The 17,911-nt window shown below is 44.9% G+C and overlaps 1 protein-coding gene across 2 annotated transcripts; it reads left to right on the top strand.

Moving 5' to 3' along the window:
- The first annotated feature begins 3,106 nt into the window (after positions 1-3,106).
- On the top strand, positions 3,107-17,297 carry IL19 (interleukin 19). Of its 2 annotated transcripts, XM_011967085.1 has the most exons (7): positions 3,107-3,347; positions 7,994-8,676; positions 10,943-11,088; positions 11,240-11,305; positions 14,178-14,330; positions 15,330-15,404; positions 16,842-17,297. In XM_011967085.1, exons 3-7 carry the CDS (start codon positions 10,945-10,947, stop codon positions 16,935-16,937), a joined length of 534 nt encoding a protein of 177 aa, XP_011822475.1. In that variant the 5' UTR covers positions 3,107-3,347; positions 7,994-8,676; positions 10,943-10,944; the 3' UTR covers positions 16,938-17,297. The 2 variants fall into 2 exon arrangements, with proteins under 2 accessions (XP_011822475.1, XP_011822467.1); XM_011967077.1 differs by lacking the exons at positions 3,107-3,347; positions 7,994-8,676; positions 15,330-15,404; positions 16,842-17,297 and having other exon boundaries at positions 10,945-11,088; positions 14,178-14,975.
- The last annotated feature ends 614 nt before the right edge of the window (positions 17,298-17,911 follow it).

Raw genomic sequence — 17,911 nt, 5'->3', positions numbered from 1 at the left:
ACCAAAGAACTGCACGACTGTCCCTGCCTTTGGAAGGTCTCATTCCCTGTCATTCCTTCATTCAGTCAACAAACTTGGAGCACCCAGTGTGTGCTACATTTTGAGGATAAAGTGATGAACAACACAGACAAGACCCCTGCCCTTGTGGAGTCTATATTCAAACCAGAGCTTGACCTTCAAACTGAGAGACCAACTTAACAAAGGGGCCATCTGGCCACTAACTGTTATGCACCCTCCGCTTGGGAGACACAGTCTCAGCCCTCCTCCACCTTCAAGTCTGATAGGAGAGAGATTTCAGAGCGGCCCAAACAATCTAAAGTGGAAGTGAACAGAGCTCAAAATAAGTCCTCAAGTGCTGAGGGGAGACCAAGGAGAGGATAATGCAGTGAGGGCAGTGAGAGAGGGATTCCTAGAGGAATTGCACCTTGCTTTGAATTTTAGCCCTAAGCTGCAAATCCGAGCTAAATTCTAAGTAGATACTGACAGCTGGCTTCTATTTGACCTGCCATATTGAATGACTTTGGCCCCGAGACATGATGGAGATTTAGACAACCCAGGGCGGAAAATCCTCTAGGAAATGAAGTCTGAACTACACCACTAGCTTTCTGAATGGACAGGATCTGAGGAGCTGGGAAGGTGGTAGGGGAGAGGGCAGCTGGGTGGGGTTTCTTCCAGGAAACAATGTGGATGCAAGATGCAGTCCTTGTCCCTGGCCTGCCCTTACCGCTTTAGTATTTCAGATGAGTCAGCTCTCACTCTGCCACCTGCTTTCTGTAACTCTGCAGCAGGCCAGCAGCCTCCAGTCCACCCTCTCCTCCTCCCAGGGCTCTGGGGTGAAGCCCTCTCCAAGAACTCCCTGGCTCCCAGTACCGATGGGAGAAGCTCTTTTCAACTGACATGATTTATTTTAACAATAAGGGACAAAAACCACATCCGATTTCCACAGAATAAGAGTTCCTCCTGACACGCCTGGGACTTGCCAGCTGGGATGGACACTCTCAAGCCATCCTCTATGCCATTTGCCGTTCTGCTGTTCCTTCGCTTGGAGGGAAGAGATGCCTATTTCTATAGGGAGGAAGTTGGAAGTGAGAAGAGGGGACAAAGATTCTGTGAATGGAAAGAGCACTGGACTGAGAGTTCAGGGATGTGGCCTCCGGTCCCAGCTCCACCACTACTCAGTTGTCTGAAGAAAGAAACAAAAATCTGTGATACCTCCCTGGGCCAATGTGGGTGACACGTTGCCTAGAAAGAAGTGCCATTGTGATATGTTTATGTTGGTGGGATGTGGGAAAGAAATAACTGGTTTGTACGGAGTGTTATGAAAGAATTAAATCTTAACCTTCCATTGGGGTAAGCTGATGAAACAACTGTAGCAAAGGACAGACTGATTTTTTTTAATTCTCTCTATAGAAAATAACAGTAAAAAAAGAGTATTGACATAGAAGAAGAAAACAAAAAGTTGTCAGGAGTTAATGAATAGAAATGTTGTTTTTTTTTTCTGGATTTTATGGTGTTTGTGGTATTTGTTAGCTTTTACGAATTTGTAATTTGTTGTAATTTCTCTTTCTAAATAAATATTTACTTTTGTCTCTAATTTTGTCCTTCTATTTTTGAATTCAATTTTCAAATTCAAAATGCTTCTCTCTGGGCCTCAGCTGTTTCCTCATCTGTAAATGAGAAGGCTGGGTCAGATGCTCTTTCATGTCTAGTGTAATGAAGTGCTGGAGTGGGCTGCCTATGACTGCACCCAGCTCTACCACACCCCACCTGGGTGTCTTTGGGTGAGGTACTTAGTAGCTCCAAGTCTCATATTCCTCATCCAAAACGATGGACACAGAAATAGTGTTGACCTCATGGAATAGGTGTGAATATGAAAAGAGACCATGCATATAGATGCTTCACACAGACCCTGGGGCAGCAAATGTGCTCAGTACTTGTTAACTATTAGTGTGAATCTACTCTTTCAGTCTATGAATTTTGTTAGAGGAACTCCTGCTTACCAGGCCTTTGGTTTAATAAAACATGACTGGAGTGACTCCATCCTGAAGTGAGTAGGCTAGGCACTCACAAGGCACCTAGAGGGTTAATGCTTTGTGGTCTGAAAATAGCCACATTCTAAGCTGACCACCACTTATAATTACAGAAGACTGATGGCCATATAGGACATCTCCCACCAAGCCTGCAGAATGTCCAGATGTCCCAAGTACAGCCCACTTTACTCAGAGATAACATCAATGAGCAGACTTAGGTTGAAGGATTAATGGTCACTAGAGCACCAACAACCCGTACCTTTAGTGAGCACATCTGCACATTCCAAGTTTAATCATAGCTCCTTACAGTTTCTTATAAGCAGCGATGTTCCTAAAGGACAGGGGTTCCTCCTCCTGCTTTCTGGGCATGCCCTACTCTCTAATGGAGTAGTTTCCAATAAATTTCCTTCTTTCTCTGTGCTCCAATTCTTTCCTGTGTGAGATCTAAGAACCTACTCTTGGGGTCTAGATTGGGATTCTCTTTTCTGGCAACATCTTGAGTATGTGACCATGAGAAATGTTAGAAATTGGAGTGAAAGGTACATAAACATGTGGACTCAATACCATTCTCTGGTTCTCCCAGAGACACAAGGCTACAGGAGAGTAGGACTCTGCCTTCTCCCAAAGCTGATGCCTTCCTGGGCCAATGTGGGTGACACGTTGCCTAGAAAGAGGTGCCGTTGTGATATGTTTATGTTGGTGGGATGGGGGAAAGAAATAATAGGTTTGTATATGGAGTGTTATGAAAGAATTAAATCTTAACCTTCCATTGGGGTAAGCTGATGGACACAACCATAGCAAAGGACAGACTGAACATCTTTTTATTCTCTCTATAGAAAATAACAATAAAAAAAGTATTCACATAGAAGAAGGAAACAAAAAGTTGTCAGAAGTTAATGAATAAAAATGTTTTTTTCTGGATTTTATGGTGTTTGTGGTATTTGTTAAGTTTTATGAATTTGTAATTTGTTGTAATTTCTCTTTCTAAATAAACATTTACTTTTGTCTCTACTTTTGTACTTCTATTTTTGAATTCAATTTTTTTTCCCCAGATGGGGTCTCACTCTGTTGCCTAGGCTGGAGTGCAATGGTGCAATTATAGCAGACTGCAGTCTTCAACTCCTGACCTCAAGCAATTGTCCTGCTCCGACTTCCTGACGACAGGTGTGCACGAGGACTACAGGCAGGCATGTGCCAACACACACAGCTTTTTTTTTTTTTAAGAGATGTGGTCTCGCTTTGTTGCCCATACTGGTCTCAAACTCTTGGTCTCAAGGGATCCTCCCACCTCGGCTTCCCAAAGTGCAGAGATTACAGGTGTAAGCCACTGTGCCCAGCCTGAATTCAATTTCTTAAAAGGACCCTCCCCACCCAATTGTTTGAGCTGTAGCAGTTGCTAGATTTAGCAAATACAAATACAAGACCCCCAGTTAACTTGGAATTTCAGGTAGATAAACACTGAGATGTTTTCGTCTGAAATTCAAAGTTAAATGTGCATCTTGTATCTAGTGGGAATATAAAAAACGAAAGTAGTGGTCAACTCAACCAGAGTTGAAGTGGGGAGGAGGAGGAGGGGGATGGGGAGAGGAAAGGAAGAGGGGAGAAGTTTAACAAAGGAAGTCACACTGGAGCTAGGTCTTGACGTTATGTTGGTGTTTGCAAGGTAGAAGAGCCAGGGAGGGCTTTCTAGGTGAGATGAGCCTGTGAGGTGTAGGAGACCTGCAAGAGAGATGAGGTGGAAAATGTAGGCAAGGTCCAGGCTGCGATGGGTCTGGATGTTGTGGGGAGCAGATTTTCTGCTACTGGGAGGCCCCAGGGCGTTATGCTGGGAGTTTTAGACTGGAGAGTTCCAAGACTGGGTTTGCATTTTAGAAAGTCCACCTGCCTAGGGAAGAGTGGATTGTTCAGGAGAGGAATGGGGAGGCATCAATTGGGCTCTTTCCATTACCTATCCCTCCATCCCATCTCCACTGGGGCTCTTTCACAACATTTGAGCTACAGAGCCATTGACATAAGATATGTCACCCGGGGCCTGAGGCTTTGAACAGGTTTTGACTGAGAGCCCTGTGGGCAAAAAAGGAGAAGGAGAAGGAAGTCCAGGCTGAAGTGGCATAGGTGCCCAATGTGGATTTGTGCTTCCCTCCCCAGGAGCACAGGTGTGGCCAGTTTGGATTTCCTTAGGTCATCAGCTTCCTGGGTAATGACAAGTCAGAACAGCGTGGCTTGGGAGAGTTACGTCACCTCCCCTGCTGAATGGGCTTGAGGTCCCTCACAAGTCTAGGTTCCTTTCCACTCCACCTAATCCCAGAGTGAAAGGGCAGCATGGGGTTAGAAAGGGTGCTGAGCCAGAGGTGAGGAGAGAGAAGTTTGAGAGCAGTCGTGCCACTTCCTTGCTGTGCCATGGAGGACTGGTTCACTTCTCTATTTCTTCATCCCTGTAATGCGAACATTGAACTGAGTTCTCTCTGTTATATTTTCTGACTCTCATTTCCAAATATCACAACAAAGGAGAGCCAACCCCACTGAAAATGAAGAATAAAAGAGAGACAAAAGATAAAAAAACAAAAACTAAACAAAGGAGAAACTTTTTTAGGTTTAAATTTCCCAGTTCTTTTTCTCATCTTTTTTTTGGTTTTATTTTCAAAGCTACACTCAAGTTCACACACATCATTATGATCTAGATATATTTACCAAGACATCTAAACATTTATATATTCTGTTTTAAAATCCCTATTAGTTTCCCAAATAAAATACCTATCCATCATTATCAGTAATATATATAATATATACATATATTATATATACATATATAGTGTGTGTATATATATATTTTTGAGACGGAGTCTTGCTCTGTCACCCAGGCTGGAGTGCAGTGGTGCGGTCTTGGCTCACTGCAAGCTCTGCTTCCCGGGTTCACACCATTCTCCCACCTCAGCCTCCCAAGTTGCTGGGATTACAGGCTCCTGCCACCACGCCCAGCTAATTTTTTGTATTTTTAGTAGAGATGGGGTTTTACCATGTTGGCTAGGATGGTCTTGATATCCTGACCTCGTGATCTGCCCGCCTCAGCCTCCCAAAGTGCTGGGATTACAGGCGTGAGTCACCGTGCCCAGCCTATATTTCTTTCTTTTACAAATTCGTTCTCAGTCATACTTCTTAGTGTTTTATAGTCCTCATAATGACAGGTTCTTTCTCAAATCTAACCAAAATTACTCATATAGATCTAATGCATTTCATCCAAATCCTGCAATAGGGCCACACATTGCTCAATTCCATGGAGCCTCATTCCCATAGAAGGCAATAAGCATGGTACCCTCTGGAATTATGCAATTTTTGTATGTGCTCCAGGACTAAGTACTTAGGAATGGCCAGAATCAACTCTTTTAAGGGAAGGAAATTGCCTTGGCATCACTATGAAAAATTCATGAGGTTGGAGTGCATGTTAGGTGGGGATAAGGAATTGGAAGATATGAGAGAGTTGTGTCCAGAACATATCAAACTCAGAGCATTCTCCATTCTGGCTCGCCAATCTTGCTTCACATTCTTTCTGCTTTCCTACTTAACAAGCGGAAAATTGAGCTCTGATATCTCAATGGTGGGTCCATTGGTACCAAAAGTCCCAATTCTAAGGCGAGATGCAACCATATGTCTGGAGACCAGATTCATAATTTAATTGCAATCCTGGGAAAGATGCCATTCTATCTCAATCTATATTTTATTTTTGATATTAGGGGTCAGGTAGCAAGGTTTAATATGAAGAGAACTTATTTCTTATCGTTCCTTCTTCCTGATTTAGGAACTCTAAAGGGAATTGTAAAATTGATAATAAATGTCATCATTTTCAAAGTGCTTATTATGTGCCAGGCACTGTGCTGAGGACTTACGTGTAATCACTTTATCTTCATGCTGTGCCTACAAGGTGAATGTGCAGTAGACATGATGTGTACCATTTGACAGATGAGTAAACAGGCACTGAGATTAAGTGGCTTGCCTTCAGTCTGACAGCCATAGAAAGTAGAGCCAGTCAACCCAGCTACCAGGCTACCAGTACCGGCGATTATGGTACACTGCATGCCGGAAGCGGAGTTATAAACACATCACTTATTCCCTTCCCCTGCAAGCTTCCTGGTATGACATATTTGCCCTGAAATGAAAGCTGGGTCAGAACATATAGTCTGAGCACAAGGGGTGAATGTGGGGTGAGACTCAGCAAGGACAGTGTTGTAAATCCTCTCACATGTGTGGCTGGGCTCTGAACTGCTCTTTTCACATGTGCAGAGGGACTCTGAGCCAGGCAGCTCAGGCCCTGCTGGGAAAACAGCACCGACCTCCCTCCATTCGACCCCTCTGGGGGAAACAAGGGTGGGGATAGGGGAGATTCCCGATGTCAAGAGTGGCTCTTTGCCCCCTCTCCAAAGGAGCAGAAAGATGTCCATTAGCTCCTAGCAAAGATGTCTTCTCCTTTTCCAGGTGCCTGGCACACAGCTTAGAACAACATAATATTTATTAAGGAGTACTTACTATGATACAGGTCCATTAGCTCATTGAAATCCTCACAGTTTATTTTACCTATTTTATGGAGCTTCAGAAAGGCTTTAAGTAGCTTGTCCAGTGTCTATAGACCTAATGCATTTTATCCAGACTCTGCAATAGGGCCACATATTGCTCAACTCCATGAAGCCTCATTCCCACAGAAGGCAATAGGCATGGTACCCTCTCTGAGCCAGGCAGAGAGGGTACCTACCTGGCCATACCCTCATCTTCTTTCCTTAATCATTTTCCTTCTTCTTTAAGATATAGCTGATTAATCATTATTATGAAATGCCTCTTTCTTCTGGGTCTTGACATGTAGCTTCTAGGAAAAATGATAAACTCCCCATCTCCATGCAAATGAGAATTTTTTGCAATTCTTTGTTCATACAGAAAAATCCACATTAAGTCACTTTCTTGAGAGCTGTGGCATGCTACCAAGAAGAGAAGGGAGACAAGAGAGAAGAGAAGAGAGAGAGCCAGGGTTTAAATTCAGAACTACATTGTGAACCGCTACAGTCTACCACTTCCCTCAACACTTATCATTTTATTATGTCCAAGATGCTGGACCACAAGACATCAAGTCCCTGGGGTTTCTTTCCCTTGCACCTGTCCCATAAAAGACCCCAATCCTTCCTGTCCCTTTTCCTTCTTTGCCGGTGCCCTGTCGCCCTCTCTGTCTCCTGAATCTGGCTGCAGGGGCAGGGTTTGTACCACCCCAATGGGGTCTCACAATCACATTTCATCCCAAGGTCACTTCATTTGGTTAAAAACAAGCTCCATTTATTCTGAGAGTCTGTGTTTGGGGATGTCAAAAGACAAAATTACAACACATTTAGTTTAAAGATCTTAATTGGCTTTTATTTGCAATCCTAGAATCAGGCAATATCCCATTTTATAGAAATAGAATGAGTAGTGGCCCCATGAGCTGACAGAGGAGAGTGGTTTTATAGGCAGACAAGGGCTGGAGGAAGCAGAAACAGAGAACAAAAAGCAGATTGGTCATTTAAAGCTACTTTCCTTGTAAAGGTTAGAGCAGAGGAGACTTCCTTATATGCTGGTTAAAACTGGCTCGCTTGAGGATTTGGCTATTATCTTTCTCTCTCCTGATTTCTCAGAAGGTTAGATAAACAATTTACGTTGAGCTTGGTGGTGTGGAACTTCATTCAGCATGAGTGATTCCATTTCGGTTTGGCCTATTGGCCTTGTGCAGTAACTCAGTCCAAACCAATCACCTCCTGGAAATTTTATTTAATGGGAATAAACTGTTTACACCCTGTCTTTTCATTGCCCCAAACCCTGATCCCTAGAGAACTTCATGGTAAAGAGTTTATGTAAAAAGGTAATTTAGATAGAGAGTCTTCTAGCCCAAGAATAAGGATTTCAGGTCCTGGCTCTGCCACTGGCTTCTCTTAAACCTCTCTTCTTTCCAGTCTCATTTTCTCTCTCTCTGCATTAATCAAGAATGAGAGAACTCTCCAGGGGACAAGACGAAGGTGAAAGAGATGATGTGCAAAGAAATCCTTGCTTTATGAAGGGAAAAACTGTTCCTCCTGAAGTTCAACAAAATAATGCAGGTAAAGCAGTTAGCTAGCACCTGGCACATGGCAGACACTCATAGCTGCCGGAGGCATTGGAGAGCTGGATCATGCTGGAGCCAGAGGCACCTGCAGAGCCTCACAGGTTCGCTGCTGCAGGGTGTGGCTGACTGAGAGTGCTTTCATGAGTTGGCCTGCAGGGTACAGTTGGTAACGTGCCACAGCTATCAGGAAAGTGACCTAACTTGGATTTTTCTGATGGACACAGAATTGCAAAAAATTCTCATTTGCATGGAAATGGGGAGTTTATTTTTCCTAGAAGTTGCATGTCAAGACCCAGAAGAAAGGCATTTCATAATAATGATTAATCAGCTATATCTTAAAGAAGAAAGAAAACAATTAAGGAAATACGATACTAAGAAAACAAGGGAAAAAACAATCTCCCCAAGGTGGATCCACCCAGCAAATCTTGACAGCATTTCCTCTTATCCACCTGAATAAAAATGACCAGCCCTTTCCAAATGGCAGAGAGCACTGAGAGGAGACACAAGGAGCAGCCCGCAAGCACCAAGTGAGAGGTGAGGCTCATGCTGTCCATCGTCAGGAGCTCATATGCACCGCCATGCTAGCTCTCCTCCTTCATGGCCGCAGGGAGGTGACCTGTTACCATTGTGTGTGGCTATGATGTTCCAGATGCTGGGCATTTGATAGAACGGGAAGAGATACTCTATAGAAGAGGTGAATTTTCTAGTATCTTAGTTTCAATGAGAAGAGATAGAGGGTGGGAAAGAAGGAGGGAAGGAAGGAAAGGTAAGGAATCTAATGTCTTTACTATTGCTTTTTTGTTCCAAGAACTGTGTTGGGCACTTTGTAATGTGTTATCATTGTTTAATCCTTTGCAACGTTAAATGTCTTTTTAAATGTAAGAAGCACCACCGGTTCATAAATGGGTTCCTGTCTGTCTGGTGTCAGGGGAGCTACTGGGATTCCAGGCTGTGATGCCAGAGGGAAACAGTGTTGTTAGTGGGGTAGAGTAGCAGTAAAGAGAGCCAGCTCAGGGACTGGCCCGCCTTCCCTCAAACCCTGGCCTGGGCAAGTTACTTCATTTTCTTGGTAAAATGGGAACAGAAACAGAGCCTACCTCACAGGGTGGTTGTGAGCATTAAATGAGAAAATTACGTAAAATTCTTGGGACAGTGCCCAATGCACATGGCACGTAGGATAAATGTTACCTACTACTAATATCTGAAATAGCCAAGATGTCTGGCATTGCCTCACCAAGCTAAGGGAGGCATCTTTCTCCTCCACAAAATGCGCAAGTCTCCTAGCATGGGATGAGCAGGCAGTATCCCACTGCTTCTGAGAGTTGTCTTGTCAGAAGAAAAACCGCACTCTCTTTCTTGGCTTTCTAGAAGCACCCCAGTAGCCTTCCGAGGGGACAGAGCTCTGGGGGACTCTCTACAAACTTCCCTGGCAATGGGGCCCATCTTTGTTTAGCCAGAAAGAAAGGTTGATAAAAGAGGAAGGGAGCTCTTTGGCCTAATGCCTGCCACGTGGTAAGGTCTCAGCATACACCTGTCTATTTCCTGGGAATGATGCCCAGTTACGGAGAGACAAGGCAAAAATGGTTTCTAAACAGGATTTCCTGTTTCCTGACTTTCCAGAGAAGGAACTGGGAATCCTGAGGAAGGCATAGGGAGTGGGGGCAGCTGGGGTTCACACTCACATGTATGAGTTACAGCAGCTCTAACTATAGCTCTGCAGTCCCCGCAGCTGGCTCCCTGGGTCTGATGCCCTCCTCTCCTCCATGGCCACACATGATACACTTACCTTGGCACACACAGCTGTAAACGGGAGATCTCAGTGGGCATCATGCAAAGTGCATAGCAGAGGGCTGCTCTCGTCACATGTGTTGTCATAAGACGTGCGTTAAGGCTAAGCTCTATTTATAAGCTTGGGAAATGTGGGTGAAAGCAGAGATAACCCCATAAGCTGTACCATTATATTTTATGCACTTTCCTCTGCGTGCATTATATGGCACAATAGAAAGTGGTTAAATGAAGAGGCAGCAAGAAAGACAGAGGCAAGAAGGGTAAGAGAATGAGAAGAGGCAGCAAACCTCTCAGGGCCTGGCCCTGGCTATGAAGCAGCTAGCTGCAAACATGCTGCTTATACCCTTTGGCTCAGCGGATGACGGACGGGAAGTTGCCAAGCTGCCCTCTACCATTGGCATCTTCCCCTAGCTCCTCGTTGTGGCTAATTAGTTCTTGAAGATGCCTTGTGTCTCCCTTTCCCACTCTCTCCAGAAGATGAAATCTCCATAGCTGGCTTCAAACAAATGATTTTAAGCAGATACACTCTTGAGGTTTATAATAAAAGGGTGTTACTTATTTTGGGGGTAAACATCAAAAACCAAGTGTGTTTTTATGGTTTTTCACATCTGTTGCCCAATTCCTAGGGCATTTTACCAACCCTGCTTTTCCTACTTAATTTATTAAAAACAATGCTTTTCACCCCTGTTGACAAAGGAGGCTGTGTTGAGTCATAGGAGAGTGATATGCACACAAGTATGCTTCCTGGGACTTAAGAGAGTGGTGTATCATACTTTCTGGGGTGGAGGTGGGGGCATGGGGTAAGGGTGGAGAAGAACTCATATCCAGTTGACTCAAGAAAACCAGAGGAGACACATACCCCCGAAACTCCTCAAGGCTGAAGTATTTAGTCTTGTTTTCTTGTATTCCACCTGGCCTGCCTTTGGGGCTGGAAGGGGGCATCAATCAGGGGTCTTCTCTTTCATTGCCCTCCACTCTTAGCTGGACAGCTGACTTCCTCTCCTTTGTGCAGGCATGAAGTTACAGTGTGTTTCCCTTTGGCTCCTGGGTACAATACTGATGTTGTGCTCAGTAGACAACCATGGTTTCAGGAGATGTCTGATTTCCACAGACATGGACCATATAGAAGACAGTTTCCAAGAAATCAAAAGAGCCATCGTGAGTATGGGTTGGTGTAAAGGTGTGGGTGATGGGGTATACCTCCCCTTACATCTTAGCTTGAAAATGAGTTCTTTCTCATTGCCTTTTGCATCTCAGAAGAACATAGGATACTGATTGCTTATGTCTGTTCTTATGTTTCCCTCCATAGCAAGCTAAGGACACCTTCCCAAATGTCACTATCCTGTCCACATTGGAGACTCTGCAGATCATTAAGGTATTGGCCTATGTCTGCTTTTTCTAATATTTTTATCTTCATGTCTAAATGGCTCTGGGCTGAGAAGGAAATCCCTACATTGTCACCTTCTATTTCCTAATCTCCAATGTACTCTAAATGCATCAGGCTTCTTCTTTGTCAGATGATGTGTTAGGGCACGCTGGTGTCCCAGGGACATGCAACCCCTGGGAGGAATGAAAGAAGTGCCACTTCCTAGAGAGTGATTGGGGGTGCCCAGTGCTCAGAGGGGACAGGATTTCTCTGGCTTAGGGCTAATTTTGGAAGGTCCCATGGAGGTAGCTAAGAAAACAGTGACTTAAAACCTGAGGAGGTTATAGATCAGTGGATAAGAAGGAGGAAGGTATTTGGGCAAGATAAGATAATGGCTGTAAGATCAGTGAAGGTTGGACAGAGAGGTGACCAGGTTTGTGACCCGAAGGACATGTAAGTGAGTGGTGGGAGATGAGGCAAAAAAATACCTTGGAGTCATTTTATAAAGGTCCCTGGAGCCAGGCTGAGCCTCAGGCTTATAATACAGGCAATAGGCTGGGTGCAGTGGTTTATGCCTACAGTTTCAGCATTTTGGGAGGCTGAGGCGGGTAGGATTGCTTGAGGTCAGGAGCTTGAAACCAGCCTGGGCAACATAGCAAGACCTTGTCTCCAAAACAAAACAAAACAAAACAAAACAAAACAAAACAATTAGCAGGTCATAGTGGCATGCAACTGTAGTCCCAGCTACTTGGGGGGCTGAGATGGGAGAATTGCTTGAGCCTGGGAGGTGAAAGCTGCAGTGAGCCATGATTGTGTCACTGCACTCCAGCCTGGGCGCCAGATTGAGATGCCCATAAAGAATAAAAGAATGTGTGTTAGGGCACACTAATGTCCCAAGGACTTGGAACCGCTGGGAGGACCCAAAGAAGTGCCACTTCCTAGAGAGTGATTGGGGGCGCCCAGTGCTCAGAGGGGATTAGGATTTCTGTGGCTTAGGGGTAATTTTGGAAGGCTCCATGGAGGTATAAAAGAATAAAAGAAAATAATAGCAGCAATAAAGAGTCACTGAAATTTTTGAGCCCAAAGTTATATGATCATAAATTGTTTTAGGAAGACAATCTGGTGCTGTTCTTACAATGGACAACGTGAGGCAGGAAAGCCAGTGAGAAGATCAGTCCAACCATCTAGACAGGAGGTGACGAGAGTATGTTACAAAATAGCTGGCTTATCAGGTGATCATTCATTTTACAAAAAGGCCCATGAGAGATGCCTTTAAAAGTGAGCTTCTCTAGTCCTGGGAAGTATTCTAGACAGACCAGTTTTAGGGGGGATTTTATATGACAGAGTGTGAGGTATATTTGTATTGAGTTACTTTTTTCTCAGGTTTCTCTGCATACGTGAGAGAGACACACACACACCCCTTCATAATTCTTCTAAGCAGTGATTTATTTGTGGTGAAGAGATGTAGCCACTTACTAAATAAAATTCTAGCCAACTGTATTATAGACACATAAGATACGACAGCTGGAAGGAACCCAAAAGATCATCTATTCCAAAACCATCATTTTCAAATGAGGACAGTGAGACCTTGGGAGGGAGCATGACGAGTTAGTGGCAGAGCTAGGAATAGACTCCCAAGCGTATGCCCCCATCTTCAGATTCTTTCTCCTCTCAAGGTTGGGAAGTAGCTCATGTGGAATAAGGAAAGGAGTCAATAAGGATTCAGGTCTTTATCCTTCCCTTCCCTTCCCTTCCCTTCCCTTCCCTTCCCTTCCCTTCCCTTTCCTTCCCTTCCTCTCTCCCTCCCTTCCTCTCTTCCTCCCTTCCTCTCTCCCTCCCTTCCTTTCTCAGCCCCACCTTCCTTTTTTCTGCAGTGTTCCTTTTTCCAGTACCACAGTCTTTGATAGGGCAGAGGAGTGTAACATTTTGCCCTTCTGGTTAAGGGAATCAGCAAAAGTGAAGGAGGAGAAGGGTTTTTGTGTTGCCATCTAGGAAAAGCTGCCACTGGGGCCAAGGAGGCTTTGCTTCTTGAATGAAGACAGATGTGCTGTCCCACCGTTAAACACTCCCTGCTTAGACTGAACAGTGTATCTTCTGCAGAGTAACTGGCTCTCAGGGCAGATGGCAGGCAAACTTCTAGAAGGAAACTGTCTAGCCAACTTCTCTGGGCTGTGCCTGGGAATTTAGAGACTATCTTTTTGGGACATCTGCACTCTGCAGGCTGCAGACCTACCCAAATATGCCCATTTCTGCAGCTGTCGGTCTCCCTTCTTGCGAATCTCAGCCTCATTCCAGTGCTCCTTCTGGTTGTAAAAGGACAAACTAGAGGAGAGCTAAGCAGCGTGGCCCAGAGTAAGGTGGCCAGAGTGAATGCAGTATGATTACAGTTGGAGGAATGCATACCTAGCAGGATGACTGGCATGTAATAGCCCTTGTGTGTTGCCAGACAGGAGACGTAACAGAGAGGCCGACTTCAGCCCCTGTAATGTAAGGAAGTCCTTTTCCAAAAAGCTGCTCAGCCATCAGTCCTTTTAAAAAGGAGGCTACTGGTTCCTGGAAAGATTTAAGTGGAAGTTAGTGATGACACGCTAGGGATACTGTAGAGAGAATCAGTCTATGATGGATTCTGGGCCCCATCCTTGGTAAATGTATTTCTCGGCCATACAAAAGAACGGGGAGAACTGGAATCTCTTCTCACCATTTTTGTCATAAGTAGTTTTGCTGGGAATAAGAGAGGATGAACACTCTGAGACCATTACAAAGTTTTCCAAAATGACTTTTAGTTCTCTCATGTGTTGCTGACCCCACTCAAATGGACTGCCCCGGTCTCTAACATAATGAGAGAATAGGCCTCCAGTGTTTCTCTAATTTGTGTTTGTAGCCCTTAGATGTGTGCTGCGTGACCAAGAACCTCCTGGCGTTCTATGTGGACAGGGTGTTCAAGGATCATCAGGAGCCAAACCCCAAAATCTTGAGAAAAATCAGCAGCATTGCCAACTCTTTCCTCTACATGCAGAAAACTCTGCGGCAATGTGTGAGTCACTGGGTCAGGATTCCAGCATCTGCTCCCCTTCTGCCCCGGGAGAGGCCAGGACGTGCTGGCCCCCATCGGCCTCCTGATATGGTGCTTGGAGTCAAAGGAAATTCTCTGCCCACGTCCACGTGGAGAACTGTTGAGAACCTCTCCCAGTGGCCATTGCTTCCCCAGGGCTCCCTGCCTGCTGACAACTCCTCAGACGGTCTCCTCCTAGATAACCCTCCTGGGGTGATGACTGACTTATGTCAACATATTCCTTAGTAAGAGGCATGGCAGGGACACCAGTTCTACTATAAGCATACCCCTGGTTTCTTTATTTCTGGCCCTTTGGTGTCTTTACATCAATAAACTTCTGGGTAGGTCCTTCGTATGGCCTATCCCTAAAGGTCACCTAGAAATTCATTGCAATCTATTCAAATCCAACATCAGAAACAAAACCAACACAAAGCAACAAAAACTTAGACCAGGAGAGAATCGGGGCTCTAGCCCCATTCCTGCTAATGATTTCCTGTGAGACTTTGTGTCAAGTGACTTCACCTCTCTGTGCCTCAGATTCTGAAATTGTTAGAAGGGTTGACGGTCCCTGCCCTACTTGCATTAATATGATAATAGACTCAAACGAATTCATCTAACCAGTTATTTAATTAATAATTGGTTAAATATTAATTATCTAATTAATATTTAACAGATGTTCATTGAGTGCCTACCCTGTGGGAGGCAGCACTCAGAGTGGTGATAAGACAGATATGGTGCCTGCTTTCCTAGTGCTGACAGTCCGATGGGCTCTAAATGCAGAAAAAACAAAAGGCGTGGGCAGATGCAGGTGATTCTACAAACAAGCTCTGTTCTTCCATGGCTGTTCCCACCTGAGTTTACTCATCTGCCTCTCACTGTGGGAGGGAGGAGAAATGTCACTTCTCATGCGGGCAGGTAGGAATAAGAGAGGGCCCGAGTGGAACATGTCCTCTGATAGGAGCTTCCTCCACTTTATCACAGCAGGAACAGAGGCAGTGTCACTGCAGGCAGGAAGCTACCAATGTCACCAGAGTCATCCACGACAACTATGATCAGGTAAGATCTGGGAAGAGGATGGGGAAGATGGAAGATGAGAGGTAGATCAGGAGGGTGCCAGTCCTTCAGCCTCCTCTCCACTTTAATTCATACATTCACTCTATAAGCAGTCATTGTGGGCAGGCCTCAATTCTCTGTGTCTGTAAAGAGAGTTTTGACCTTACCTCATTTGCTAACCTCCTGGGTTCCCCATCTCCATCATTCCTCCACCATTTTCTCATACTCTCGTATATCAAGCCTGACCTGTATGATTTGGGGAAAGCACCCACTGCTTAAGATGGGATGACACAGAGGGAGCAAAGATCCCCCATGAAATGTGAGCTATTATGCATAAAACGTGTTACCTGCATGCTGTCACTGCGATCACTACCTGCCCCCCCCATATTGTGTGTAGTGATGAAGACACGGCAATTCTCATGTTAATGTTGGTGTAAAATGCACATCTCACGTGGATGTAGAGGGAGAAGCAGTGCTTTTCATGAGCATCAGCAGAAGATCTTGTTAAAATGCAGATTCTGGCTCAGCAGGGCTGGGGTGAGCCTGAGTTTCTGCATTTAGATCATACTGTCAAATGATGCCAGTGCTTTGAATAGCAAGGAGTTGGGGAGCCTATTATGGGCTCTGCTTCTTTGTGGAGAGGCTCTGTAAGATAATGTTATAGAAATAGCTAAGGATTACATGGTTCTTACTATAAGCCAGTTATTGTTCTAGGCACACAACAAGTATTACACGTTTGTCCTTCAGAACAATGCTATGAGGCATTATTTGCATTGGATACATTAAGAAACTGAGGCTCGAGCAGGTGCAGTAACTAAACTAAGTTCACACTGCAATTGCATGGCAGAGGGAGGATTCAATCCCACGCTGGCTGGCTCTGCAGGACATGCTAAAAGCATGAACTCAGTCTGCTGGGGAAGGAGGTGGAATAAGGCAGGAGACTTGGGTTTCAGTTCCAACTCTGTTACTAACTGGCTGTGTGACATTGGGTAGGACACTTGCTCTTAGGGGCTTTAGTGCTCTAATATGTCAAATGGGGACAACATGCTCTCCCTACCCGCTGTCCAGCACCACAGGGACGAAGACGTTCTGGGATAACAGAAACACTAAAGCAAGCTGATGTGGAGAAGAAAATCAGCAGAACTGGCCAGTAAGGCAGATTTTTTTCCTGTGAAAAACAGAGGAAAAAAAAAAAAACCTGAGGGAAAAGAATGAAGAATTTTAAAGTTTTGTTTATAAGGAGCTAACATGATTTAATTGGTTGTTTGTGGGGAAAAAAACTGGTTGCCTGTGAGGAAAATAATACTGAGTCTGCATGTTATGCAAATATATTTCGCGACAAAAAACAAAACCTTGTGGGGACCAGCATGTGAAGAAAGTGACTTGAAAACCATTACACGGTCTAAAAAGGTGGGTTCTTACAATGATCTCTGATTTCAGCTGGAAGTCCGCTCTGCTGCCGTCAAATCCCTAGGAGAGCTCGACATCTTTCTAGCCTGGATTGCTAAGAATCATGAAGTAACGTCCTCGGCCTGATGACAAGGAACCTGTATAGCGATCCAGTGACGAACATCTCCTGTGCGGTTTACTGTGGGAGACGGCCCACCTTGAAGGGGAAGGAGATGGGGAAGGGCCCTTGCAGCTGACAGTCCCACTGGCTGGCCTCAGGCTGTCTGATTCCACTTGAAAATAGTCAAAAAGTCTACTGTCGTATCGATACTGAACTCTATCTGCTGAAAGGGCCTGCAGGACCTCCTGGGAGTAAACGGCTGCCTCCCCTCTAATTTATTGTGAAGTCATATAGTCCATGTCTGTGATGTGAGCCGAGTGTGATATCCTGTAGTACACATTGTACTGACTGGTTTTTCTGAATAAATTCTGTATTTTACGTATGAATGGAAGGATCTTTTCATTCAGGGAGAGTCAGTCAAGACTGAGGACAGGGCGTTTCTGACAGAGGAATGGTTGTCATGGTGACAAAGCTGAACAAGCGCAGCCACAAGTAAGTAGAGAGGCCACTGGGTAGAGGGGCCAAAAAGGGCACCAACATCCAGATGGACACCGCATAGATGATTCAGGGCACAAATGCCTGTCTTTCAGATTTCATATCACATGCTTTAATGGAAAGAACAAGACCTCTGAAGTCCAACAGATCCGGTTCCAATCCTATGTGACTTCGAACAAAGCACTGAACGTTTCTAAGACTCAGTGTCTTCTATTGTAAAGTGAAGATATTAACACCAGTCCTGTAGCGTTGCTGTGAGCATCGAGTGAGGAAAAGGTCTCTCACGACCTCAGCAGGGTGGGAGACAGCACAGTGCAGTATAAAGACTGCCCATTCAGGGGCCACCTTCTGGTTCTAAGGCGTCTCCTGCCATGAATTTCCCAGGGCAGGTCAGTACATTTCTTTGGTCGTTAGTTTTTGGCAGTGTGGATACTGACCCTTCTGTACTACCTGCTCCATATGATTATTTATTTATGGAGACAGGGTCTCACTCTGTCATCCAGGC

The sequence above is a fragment of the Mandrillus leucophaeus genome, unplaced genomic scaffold, assembly GCF_000951045.1.
Source record: "Mandrillus leucophaeus isolate KB7577 unplaced genomic scaffold, Mleu.le_1.0 Scaffold1194, whole genome shotgun sequence".
NCBI classification, from domain to species: Eukaryota; Metazoa; Chordata; class Mammalia; order Primates; family Cercopithecidae; genus Mandrillus; species Mandrillus leucophaeus.
The sequence above is the reverse complement of the archived record's forward strand: the minus strand, read 5'-3'. Positions and strand labels throughout refer to the sequence as shown.

What these genes read in the sequence shown, in the direction of transcription:
- IL19 (XM_011967077.1), top strand. Translation starts at nt 10,945, where the DNA reads ATGAAGTTACAGTGTGTTTCCCTTTGGCTCCTGGGTACAATACTGATG. An exon ending in AAGAAATCAAAAGAGCCATC is followed by an intron (nt 11,089 to 11,239) that starts GTGAGTATGGGT and finishes TTCCCTCCATAG; the next exon opens with CAAGCTAAGGACACCTTCCC. An exon ending in AGACTCTGCAGATCATTAAG is followed by an intron (nt 11,306 to 14,177) that starts GTATTGGCCTAT and finishes TTGTGTTTGTAG; the next exon opens with CCCTTAGATGTGTGCTGCGT.